The 12,829-nt window shown below is 37.1% G+C and overlaps 1 protein-coding gene across 1 annotated transcript in view; it reads right to left on the reverse strand.

Annotated features, from left to right (window-relative positions):
• Positions 1–12,829, reverse strand: part of TTC17 (tetratricopeptide repeat domain 17) — a 56,128-nt gene that overhangs the window by 24,718 nt on the left and 18,581 nt on the right. Inside the window, exons 7-16 of the mRNA XM_068193733.1 lie at positions 12,606–12,750; positions 12,088–12,227; positions 11,695–11,855; positions 11,267–11,379; positions 10,184–10,324; positions 9,633–9,748; positions 8,339–8,513; positions 7,764–7,841; positions 5,365–5,589; positions 3,027–3,213 (exon numbers count right to left, since the gene is read on the reverse strand). Of these exons, the coding sequence (XP_068049834.1) occupies positions 3,027–3,213; positions 5,365–5,589; positions 7,764–7,841; positions 8,339–8,513; positions 9,633–9,748; positions 10,184–10,324; positions 11,267–11,379; positions 11,695–11,855; positions 12,088–12,227; positions 12,606–12,750 (1,481 nt within the window). The remainder of the gene's footprint in view (positions 1–3,026; positions 3,214–5,364; positions 5,590–7,763; positions 7,842–8,338; positions 8,514–9,632; positions 9,749–10,183; positions 10,325–11,266; positions 11,380–11,694; positions 11,856–12,087; positions 12,228–12,605; positions 12,751–12,829) is intronic.

The raw sequence follows: 12,829 nt of genomic DNA on the forward strand, positions 1-12,829 counted from the left end.
TTGGTCTGAGATTTTTAATCCTTATTCTCATGTGCATGAAGTGACTTGGGTTTGAAATTTAAATTATCTGTACCAGAAGTAAGTTACTAAAAAACAGGACCAGGCAGCAGTATAGACAGGAAAATATAAGCAAGCATCCAAAAAGTCAGCGTTAGTCTGTCACACTTCCAACATCCTGTGCTAACAGCAAACGTCCCAACATGCCTGAGAAAATGCCTATTTCACTTATTTGAAATAAACACCAAGCACATATTGTAATCAAAAATCAGGCCATGAATTCAGATTTTTGATCCCATATTCCATCGCATGCTAGCATATAACTCCCACTGACCATTTGCTGGATTCTGCCGATGGCTCACGGCAGCAGAGCAAGGAACTCCATGTCTCACTACTGAGTTCAGTTTTCATGAACAGGGGCTTTTGACAGGCGAAGCAAAAACACAGCTATCACATGGGCCTACAACCCAAAGCACAGGAAGCCTACTGCTGTTACTTTCAGAATTACTGAAGGAATGCTCATCAAAACAAGATATTAAACCAGAGAAACATGTGACATTTCAAATTGTTTGTAAAATATTCAGCATATCAATCTCAAAGGCTACAAATACTTTATGACATGCCATTGAGTGAATAATAACAACAATCTCTTTTCAACTGTTTTCCTTGGACTGAAGGAGCAACAGAAGACTCAAAAAGTTTTAGTATACTTTTAAGTGCAAAATATGATTTCTGAGTACACATTCTTGAAATCATTCTGGTTTTGAAGACTTTACCTCACTTTCATATAGCCTGTCAAGGTTCCTCTTGAGTCAGTTGATGGTAACAGTGGGGCAAAAAATATTTACCCAAACCCTATGCAAATAAGATAGGTAAATCTACTTTTCCATCTTTAAATTTTGAGTTTGGACTTAAACCACAATTCACCATCAAGGCTGAATTAACCAATATGTTTATTTTACACTCTGCTTAAGAAGGTACAAAGAATATTTACACTATAAGCGTTATATTTTCAGCTTTCTTGCACTAAAACAAAAGATGACCTAAAGGATATTATACAGAAAAATAAAAAAAAAATAAGAAAAGTCCTAGGAAAAGGCAAATAATATAAATACAGAGTAAAATACTTAAATAATGGAATACTAAAATTCAATGAGCACATTAACATGCTAAGGCACATTCTGCTCCTTCTTGATTTAGTAGCTTCACAAATTCCTTATTGACCAAATCCCTACTCCAATGTACCAGATGATATATTCATGCTCACTTTGCTAACCAGTGGCCAAGCTGGCAAAAAAAGGCAAGATAACACTTTTAAGCACTTTTGAGATGGGTTTTCCCTCACATTCAAGGAACACAAACTTCCTAAACAGCATATGCTGTAACAGCTGACCTCAGAATGAACATCCTGGATCAGGAACCATTGCAAACGGAAGCCAAGAATTAATCAAACTACATTGTGACAAGTTGAAGAAAGAAATACATATAAAACAAAAGATGCCATAAATAACTTTGGAGTTCAGATACAACCACTGCTTGTTACTGTTTCTATTCTGTGAACAGACTTTTAAATTGCTTTCTGCCTAACTTCAAAATAGACTAGCTATGACTAAGGTTTGACTGGAATAACTAACCTTGTGAGTTACAGACTTTTAAAAGACCCTGATTAAAAGTAAACATTGTTTTGTTTTTCTTTTCAGAAGAGTGTGTCTCTTGTGATGAAATGTACACGTTCCATTACTGCTTACAGTATCTCTTAGGATTTTTCTAAGAAGGGCAATCTGAAGTTAAGAGATTCATTGTGAGGTACCAGCATAGGAGTTGACATAATGGATATCAGCAAGAGATCCGTCAGCCGGGCTGCTACACCGCTCACTACAGTGCACTCAGCCAAACAGCATTCATTTCTCTGCACGGCTGATGGGCTCTCAATCACAGCAAAATGCACAGGGCCACATAAAGTAGTATTATTTTAATGGCGTAGTCCTGGAATTTTACCTACGATGGCATAATCCATATTTTACCAGGAGATAGGATGGTCTCTAGTCTGTGTTTAGACAGCACAATTCTATATGCTAAATCAGAAGAGGTTTCTCCATGTCTCTCCACTGGAGAGGAAATTTTAAAAAAACCCTCAGAGGAAGTCCTAGCAATGCTAAAAATCACAAGCATTTCTCTGGTGAGGTTTACACTTGAAAATGAAGAAAATATTAGATGGAAAGATACCTTAGTAACAATTTGAGGCAGGAGGGATTAGAAAATATGCTAATAAATTGTCTTCAAGATTGCTCATGAGCATCATACTGGCCATATTCAAGTACAGGCAAAGTACTGAAAATATTCAGTAGGATTGAATAAAATGAATGAATCCATCTCCAAAACCTATTATTTCTTAAAAATATATGTAGCCATTAATGACAATAAATCATTCTGTTGAAAATATTTACCAATTTTTTTGGGGAAGAGATTGGATTCCAAGTCATTCTTACCTATTTTTGGAGTGTTAAGAGCAGTAATTGCAGGTCTCATACAAATAATATAATGCTGACACAATACTGTCTATTCCCTGAAGACTGAACTCTAGAAAATGACAACCAAAGTACTGAACACACTGAAAGGATATGAATTAAAACTAAACTGCTCTTCATCAAATTCTTCAGCTGACTGTAAAACCTGAAGGGATGTACAAAGGGGTTGTTGAGCAGCCTAGCAGTAGACGTGCCCTTCCATAAATACTGAATCCAGCATTCCTCGTTTACCAGTAAGAAATTGGTGGTGCTGTTAAGGTATTGCTGACAGTCAGGAAGTAATCTGCACTCAGTGGAAGACCTCTAGATATTCAAGAAGTCATCCTCAAGCAATTATTTAATGGACTGTAACTCTTCTATTAAAAGCAACATGTCAACCTTGACCCACAAAGGCAGAAAGCACTGTGAAGCAAAATGGTGGAAACTTGGAAAAAAAATCTTCCACACCCAAGGCAAATAGACATTATTTGACTTGTGGTCCATCTTTCAGCAGTTGCTTACCACTGCACACGGAAGAGGTGATGTTGTACAGGAAAGGATAAAACTGCAAACAGCGGATCATCTTCAGGCTGCTTTCACACTCCAAGCACTTGGCTGTCAGATCCAGAGCATGTCTGAAGGCCTGCAGCGCTCCACTAATGTTGTTCTGAGCCAGGTACGCATTTCCCAGGCTCAGAAAAGTCAGGGGCTGTGAACACAAGAGCGGCACACTGCAGCATAAGTACGTTCACTGTTTTAAGACTGAAGCCAACTAGGAAATACCCTTGTTAAGTCACACCCTCCCAAATTTGGTGGGAAAGAATTTAGAAAACTTCCTAAACAGGCACTGCCTATTCTTACAATGGAGAACTAACAGCTTGATGCATTGGTGGTAACCAAAAGCTGTTTTGCCACAGGAATGTGTTAGGAGTTCCATCGTTGTACAATAAAAAAAAAACCAGCTGTTAAATACACACAGACTGAAATGAAGCATTAAGTACTTACTTATAACCATCAGAAACATAATGCTTTCTGCAGAGAATGCCAAAGGACTAAACTGAAATGCGCAAAGGCAATTTAGAATCATTAAAAGTCCACAAAAAAAAAAGTCACTAGTGTTCTAGCAGGACAGATGCATTGCATTTGCCAAGAGTGTTCAGATTTACCTTAGCAAAGCTAGGTTACTGAAAAAACCAATGTCACACTAGACTAGAGGTACACATTTATGCCTTTCAATTCTTTGCAAAACAATATTTTTGTCTACTGCTTTTGGCTCCTCTCCCTAAAATAAGTACTTTTTTGAAAAGTAAAGATTACAAACACCTTATTCACTGGGTAGAACTCAACACTTTAATACAGGCACACAGTGAAACATTACATTTATTGGTTGACTGAAAAGTCTTTCACTTGGACAATGTAATTTGCTGCAATTAACAGTATGCTGCTAGAATAATGAATACAGCATTGTAATTTAAGCAGTTGTTTTTCCCACTGAAACAGTTTTTTACATTCATTATCTAAAAATGTGAAGACTGAGAAGTAGCTGAAGATTTTTCCAACTCAGCTTGCATTACTAAACAGCATTTAGAAAACTGTGCAATATGAGCAACAGGATTTTTTAGTTTTTAACAGCTTTTGCTGATGGAGCACATCTTTTATTCCCAGTAGTTGTAATTAATTTTAACTTGTATTTACTTTCCATTATATTCCAGGAAATACCCTTCAAGTACAATGTCCCCTGCTAGTTTTATTGGTACAATAGGTATTACAGGAGTGAGTACACCTGAAAAAAACACGAGCAGGCATTACTGTAAGGAGGCAGCATTTACAAGTATTTTTCAAGAAAAGCCCTACTCACACAGCATGGTCCTAAGGATTCCTAGGCTCCTCCCCTCCAAGGCTGTGTTTTCATATGTTCTTCTTAAGGCACATGATTCAAGCATAGTTCTTTCTGTAGTTCCTTTTTGCACTCTTACCTGCCACCCAAATGGACTACACTCCTTTCCAACACTTGAAAATTAGTTTCTGAGTGCTACACTGAATAAACTTACTCTGTTTTCAGCTTTTTTATGTGCTAGGTGACTGATGGTCTGGCAGGTTTAAATGCTGTTAATCTAACTACAGAAGTAGAAGCACAGGAAAGAAGTCACTTAAACTTCTTACTGAAGTGTCTGTGATGTGAGACCAAAATTATCTGCTAGAAAAAAGGTGCTCCCTGCTATGCCATTCCCTCCCCCTTTCTTTTCACAACTGTTCTGGCCAGTCCAGTAGCTCAAACAGCTTATACAGAAACTGTCTATATGACACAGGTGACAACCTACAGAATGTTTATCATGTTACTGTTCAGAAATACAAAAACCTGGTTTGAGTCTATGGTCAGAAATAAAGCCACCAAACAACTGGAACACATTTTCCTTAATGCATATAGACAAAACCTAGGGACAAATAAAACTGCACAGATAAAATCAAGTCTCACAGAAAGATGTCTATTGTTAGCATACACACTACCTTAAGGGGTTTAAGAATGAAGATACAATGCTGACAGCTTGACAGATCTCTGTTTTAGGTTAAAATCTTGCCAAACACCAGGATTAAATTCCTTGGAGGCACTGCTGATAATACAGGTTTTGGGAGGCTAGAAGTCTGTCACTGATTTACAAGAACTTCTCTAGATGTTTATACTCTCAACAGTCAGCATCACCCAGTGCAGTCAGGAGTTTACATAGAAATTAACATCCATTGCAAATCACCAGCTGGAAGATGAACTGCATGTGCAGGTAAACACAAGTAACATATACTTAGAAAATAATGAGGGAAAACACATTCATTGCTGGGCAAACATAAAACCCCATCGTCTTACCTCAGAGGCATTTATGGCCAAAGCCTTCAGCAGGAGCCTGCTGGCATCCGAATGAAGACCATAATGAAACAAGAGGTTAGCAAGGTTGACCAGAGGGATGTCCTGATACTCATGTGGAGCCAAATTATATGCTTTTTGCAAACAGGTGATAGCAAAGGTGCTATTTCCAACTGCACGCCAGTACAATCCAGCTTCGTTAAGCACAAGCCACAGAGAATCTTCTGGCTATAGGAGAGTCAGGGAAAAGGATAAAAACACCCATAAAGAGGTGCCTCAGGAAGACAGAAATGCCTGCTCCTTAGTAAGAAGCAAACAGAACTCACTCTTGCATACTACATTGTTAACTGGATACAAATTAGATTTTGCTGTGACTACTAGCAGATTATTCAATCTGCCCCATTCTACTCAAATGGACATGCTTTACAGGCTGAACTGCAATTTAGTAGCAGCTGTTGCTCACACTCTACTCATATGAATGCTTTGTATCATGACCAAAAATCCCTTAAAATGTGCAAATGATAATGGTTAGTTCAGTACAGGAAGCGACACTTGTGGCCACTTCAGAGACTTAAAATTATACAAACACACATCACAGATCTGTGTAAAATGCTACAATTTGAAAGTCAGGCAGCTATTAAATTACAGTTAGATGCGCTTCCAGGTCTTCTGTGTAATATTACCTTTCCCTGTCAATTCAAGGTTTCAGAGTCATTTTTTCTTAGATTTAGTTATCTGTCTTACGAAAGTTGACAACTGGCATGCATTAGATACTGTTTAAAGATTATAAAATAGTAAGCGATAAGTGAGGGCAGGTGAAAGAATGGAGGAAGTGTCAAATACACCTTGAATGTTCCTTCCTCCTCTTTAACCTGTAACAGCAAAAAGAAGCACTCAACCTAGAGGAGAGATAGCAAAATTTAAAAATATTGACAAGTTGACAGATGTAGGCAAAACCTCCACTTTCAGATGCACTTTGAAATTACTTAGAAGCATGTTCTAGTTTTTAATATTTTCATCATTCTGTATTACCCAGTTTTACAAAACATTTACAGTATAAAAGCAAGACCTGAAATGGATGTTCAGTCCTACCTACATGGCTGAAGCCCAAATGCATGCCTGAGTAGCAAACATGCAGCTAGGATTAAGGAAGCCAAACAGTGACACCATGTTGAGTTAGTAAGAACACTTTTGTTCCGAGTTTTAACAAACCCCTCCCACAGAAGGGTTCTAACTATGGTTCTAGATGAACTGGAAGACATCATCATGATACAATAGTCTTTGTTTGGAGTACCTTACATAATCTGTGATTTCAAGATTATTAATGACCTCTGTTTTGCAATGCACATACGTAAGATTACTTGCATGCTTTTGCATGCTTTTTCATTCCAAACTCCTCACTGAATTACTCTCCATTCACAGGTCTCAAGGAACTCCCTAACTAAATCCTCAGCAAGTTATTAACATTTTGTCTTTCCCAACACAAAAATACTAACTGTGGCATTCCTGCTCTAAGTAGTTTATCATTAGCAGAACAGGTAAAACACTAGACTGTTCTTACATCAGCAGGTAGAAAAGTTCAGGCTTTTAGCATGACAGCAACGGAATACTACAGTTAAAACCAAAATATTCATGCACTGCACAGTAAGATATTAGACATGTATAGGAGTGTTCTGAACAACATAATAGGTGTCAACTCCTACTGCTCATTTTTTCTCCTGGTTAAGACAGGCACATAGTAAATGGTACTGATTTTAGACTAAAAGAGTTTCTGCATATAATACCTTGACACAACTTCTACAAGAAAGTTAAACTGAGAAATATCAGCTTGCCATGTCAAAAAGAGTCAACGTCTCTGTCAATGCTTCCTGTCATTTGACTCTCAAAGGCCCCACGCAAGATGGAGGTGGCATTCCACAGGGTTCTATACAGAGGTACATTCTTTGCCCCAGAGTGCTAATTATCCTGACAGAAGATTGACAGAGGGTTGGTTTCCTTGGAGGGAGAGTAGGGGGAAAAGCAGAGTAGTGGGAAGGAGGAGGAAGAGCACAAGGCAGGCATGCAGGAAGGGGTGGCAGACAGAGGAGTAGTTCCAAGCTACTTCTCCCAGTGTAACAAATGGCTGCCAGAAATAGCTAATATTTGCTGCTCCATATCCTCACAACAAGAACAAGCAACTACAGGGCTGTTTGGTCCACATTAAGCTAAATTAGATACTTCTCTATGTATTTCTGCTTTACTTGTAAACATGACTTTTCAAGTTAGTTTCGTCTCAGTTACAGGTAGCAAATGAACTCCTTTCTAGTGCATCTTTAGAAGTATAAAAACTGACTACTTCAGAAGTATAAAAAGAAATCTCAAGTAAGAGTTCTGAATTCATCTCATGTGACAGATTGACATACCTTTTTCATGGCATGATCTAGAAACACTCCTATCTTCGTCAGTGTAATAGTTTCATTGTTGATACGAGAATGCAAAATCTGGAAGACAAAGATTTGTTTTTCCCCAAACTACTGAATAAATGTTACAGTCAAGATCTGTAAGGGCCATTCAATACTTGCTTCCTTAAATCTTCTCTTTAGCAAAGGGAAGATAAATATATTGTACTAAAAAGAGGATGTCAACACTTAACACTTAAAGCAACCAATCTGCTGAATGCACTATGGAGTTACCAGCTTGGTAGAATGCAGTAGCTCTTGGAAATGAATTGTATCAAGTGACTGTTAGATTTAAAAGAAAGATGTGATTTCAAAGAGTAAATTAAATTTCCCATTTTGTGTGCTGTTGGTCAGCATCTGAAAGAAGTCAGACAAGTTAACCCTTTCTCCATTACTATCAGAAACAATTTGCCCACATTTTTCAGAAGTACTGATTACCTTGAAATATCAAAATCTTTCATGATCTGAATAACATTTTTAAGGCAATAAAAAAGAAGGATTTTAAACCAGAAGAGAGCCAACAAGAAAACACCTCTTACTTGTCTTGCTTGATCGTCTGGCATCCTGAATTTCAAATCTAGATTAGTGTCTAGTTCCTTGACCAGTATGTTTAGAGATTCATTATTACGAGCATCAGTAATGGAAGAACAATCTGGTGCCTGCGCTTCTCCATGCTCAACAGTATCTCTTGGGATATTCAGTATTGGCTGGATTCTAGCAATAAGGAGAACCAAGAAAAATTAACAGCATGTGCTGCACGTCACCATGTAGAAATACAACAATCTACTAAGCCTTGTACTGCAGACTTCTGTGAGACACGAGCTGCAAACATGAAGAACTCAGGGACCACCCTTCCCTTGAAAAGTTAATTTATAAGGTCTTTACTTTCCATTTTTAAGCAGAGAATAACAAGAACAATGAACAGTGCAGTAGAGATAACAGAAGGTTCTCATATTATCCTAATAGGGATTCTATGAAGTTTAGGACTAAACAGATATGCGATAAAAAATAGTTGAATTTTTACACTAGAACTTGATTTCAAAAACATCAAAAGGTAGCCAAATTATGCATAAAGAACATTCTAAGATGAAAACTGTTTTTTTCCAAAGGAAATTGGTGGATGATTTTAGATGGGAATCTTTAACAGAAGCTCAATACTAGTACTATACTGACTAGGTAGAACAAAGCAGCTTTTTTACTACCACTGTTATAATTTAAGTGACTACAGTATAACAACAATGCATTGATCTATATAAGTTAGCTATTGCAGTACAGACACATTTATTTTATCCTACAGAATAACAAATATTACTGACTCTTCCAGGACTAAGCCGATTTTCTATGCCTGTCCCAAAGGAACGAGTTGGAGTTTTCCACTCCAAATCCTTTTTTACTGTTTTCTGGTCTTCATAGTTTTCTGTCATCATAACTAAAGCTAATATGATGGATGTAATGTACAGGAGTTAACTGTAGTTATCAAATAGATACTCACCTCATTCTCTCTCTCAAGATATTTTTTTTTTGTTAATATAGTTCACAAGACATTCAGACATGTGCTTAAATCCTCATTCTGTCTGTGATTAATGTGTTCACTGTGTTCACCCTGGACTAACAGTCAGGGAAGAATCACCATGAAATTGGATCTGGATGTTACACTTACAGCAAAGACAACAATCAAGGAAAATGCCTTCCTTCTGTGGAAGGGCCAGAGAAGGAGGCTTGAACACCTCTGTGCTGTTGATTACTAACTGCATCCATCATCTCCACAAAGAAAATACTCTTCACTCATAAAATAAAGATTTATAAGTACAGCTTTTAAAAATCAATACTTGCCTGAATCCCCTGTTTTCTGGAGGCAAGAAATAAGTTGGCAGTTCTTCTGGGTCAGGAATTCTGGGGAAAGATTTCATGCATTCTGACCGCTGAGGCCAAAGAATATGCTGTTTGTCCTAAGGTGGAAAGGAATTATTTTTTAATATTTTCTCAACATTTTAATATTCTAATGAACAAGGTAATAAAAGGGATATTAAAGGATAGTCTGGAGAGAAACAAAACAAAACTGAGATATTTGTAAGTATTATTTTTCCATCTATTTTTTAACATCAGCAGTTGAAATTTCTATCTTTACTTAGCTGAACTGCTTTACTTGCAGCAGATGTTTACAGAACAACTCCCTCTGTGCTCCAGTAGTTTCAAAGATGGGAAACCAGTACAGAGAAACCAGACAGATGCTTGTATGTTGAAGAGATTTGGAATGCTACATTCTCCAGTGCTGTCACACATCAAAACTGCGGCCCAAATGCTAAGAAGTTTCACACAAACAAGGAGAGGATTCACTTTCACCCCTCCTCTGTGAAAGGGCAAAGCTCATCCTCTTCACTCACTCTGCTAGGTTCCACACTCCACACTGAAACAACAGAACGAGCCACAGGGGAAGACTGCAAGGACTGGCTGTGAACGCTTTGGTTTGCATGAAGATCCAAATTCATGGACGTCATACTAGAAGTTGAAGAGTGTTCACCAAACTAGAAACAACAGAAAGACAAATTTTAATAAAGGAGATGGTACATTCCATTTTGAATTTCTCCATGGTATTTCCCCTCCCCTCCCCATTTATGTAGTTAAGCCTCACTGATGAGCTGAAATGTGGGTAGCAGGAAAAAAAAAGACATTTAAGCCTCGTGATCCACTCAGACCATGAAAGAGTAATATTCATACTGTAAAAAAGTGAACAATGAAAACACAAGTGCAAATCAAGGAAAAAAAGCTAAAAGGTACGAAGCAGATACTTGTAATAGGCCACAAATAAAATCTACTTATTTAGATTGCAAAGCTCAAGATCAAGTCAGAATTGCTAAGACTCATGGCTTTCAGAATTATCTCAATAATCTGAATTTATAATTACTATAATAGGAAAAACAAAGACAACAAGAAGACAACAGTAAAATTAAAAATAATTATTCCTATTTCTTAAATTAGTTAAGGAAAAACTTCAGAACATACTCCACATTGCAAAATAACTGAAATCATAATCTTTATCTGCAGTTCTAACACAGCAGAGGTGTTGCTTAGGTGCCTGTCATTCTGGATTTTTATTAGTACACAACTTGCTTCCAAAACTTCTTAGTACTTTTGTACCAAATTTTCTTGGTGCAATCATAGGAAACTAAGGCTTTGGACTAAAATGAAGTTTCTGAGTTCAAGTAATTCTCTTCTCTAGGTAAAACAAAGCCTTTTACAAGAAATCCTCTCTATTTCTATAGTTCACAGTCTCTCAGCTTGTACTAGTATCAAAAGAAATACATATTAAAATACTTTGACTCTGGAAAAGAAAGACTAAGATTTCTCACTACAATTACCACACCCAAAATGTAACCCTTTTGTCAACCCTAAAAACATTGAAATGATATTGCTAATAAAGCAAATGGGATCCAATTTGAAGCAGTGGCTTCAATTCACAGACAAACCTGAACATATTCCACATTTTCAAAAATGTCTCCACGGTGATAACGAACAGGCTGATCCCACTGACAGTGCAAGCTATGCTGCTGGTTGCCCAATCTGCAAATCTGGTGGTTTCCTGCAGAGCAGAAAATATTTTTTTATACTAGAGAAGTGTGGTTTCTGAGAAGACAAAAGACAGCACACAGTCAACCCCTCTGCCCCCAGTTTGGTCAATCCTTTTTATTTACTCCCTCAGCCCAGAGGAAACTCCAACCTCAAAAGACTCAAAAAAATCCCTGTTCAAGAACATACCGCAATCTCTTGTTTTAATAAGCAAAACACAAGAGCCACTCAGGGCCATCTTAATATATGAAGGAGTTATATCTTGACATTTATTTGAATATGTGCCACATTTCATTGCTTTAATGAGCATGAACACTAAAAATTGTACCTAATTGAGCTTCTTTTGCCATCTGTGTCTCATGAATGATGTTCCTCAAGATTTGTTCCTCCTGGATGAGCTTGTACTTGTCTAAAACATCTTGTTGCCTAAGGTAATGGTCATGCTGCTTTTGATATTCCTTTAATTCATTTAATGTTCGCTGAAGTGATCTTGGAAATTAAACAGAGAAGATTTACTTTGAATGCTTTTTAGAATATCACCTTTTCCTACACTCTTGCACATTTTTAGCTCTAGGCCTCTAAGTTTCCTTATGCTTAACCCTACTGTATAATTAAAGCAAAATGGAAATTTAAAAACAATTCTTCTTGAAATGTAAATAACTGCTGCAACAGAACTACAGAAGTGAGATTATATGCATTGCCACTGGGATATTTTAGTTACCTGTGCTGGGCTTCCAATTTTTGCTCAAGTTTTTGCTGACATAGGACAGCATGCTTCCTTTTTACAGCTTGCTCAAACCCTGGTTTGGCCTGTAGAGCATGATCATAACATAGGACTGAGTGGTTGTACTCTCCAAGCATCTGAAGAATGACCGAGAGAGAGAATTAGCCATTGTGCAGTAATATTTAATAAACAATGCTCAGTTTTTAAAGCCATTAACTTAAATTTTAAATTATGGTAACAAGCAGCCTGTCATTTCTGACACTCAAGCCACTACATCTATTAAAGAAAGGCTGCAGAAGAATTTTACTGGAATTTATTTCCAGGTGCAGATAAAAGCCTTTGCTAATAGACAGACTTTTGAATAAAAGTATCTTGACAGAATCTTAAGCATTAAGCATGAGATGCATGTGGAGCACAAGAGACACTGTAAAAGAGTAAACCATTACAAGTCAACCCCAAAAGATTAAGTAATATTTAATTTTTTTCAAGTCTTGGAAAATAAAGATTGTATTTACTGCGTATATATTTCCTAAAGTGTAATAGCTGGTAAAGAAGTCACTGTAATCCAGAGCTGCATGAACCACAATAGCTGCATCTGCAGAGAAGTGAGCCCGATGCAAAATATTTGCCAAATTTACCAGTGCAATGTCTTTATTTTGCCTGAAAGAATAAAAGAAAATAAAAAGGAAAAAAATTATAAACTAACATTAAGGAAGGTAAGACTGTGTAAGAATCATGC

Source organism: Anomalospiza imberbis, chromosome 6, assembly GCF_031753505.1.
Source record: "Anomalospiza imberbis isolate Cuckoo-Finch-1a 21T00152 chromosome 6, ASM3175350v1, whole genome shotgun sequence".
In the NCBI taxonomy this organism is placed as follows: Eukaryota; Metazoa; Chordata; class Aves; order Passeriformes; family Viduidae; genus Anomalospiza; species Anomalospiza imberbis.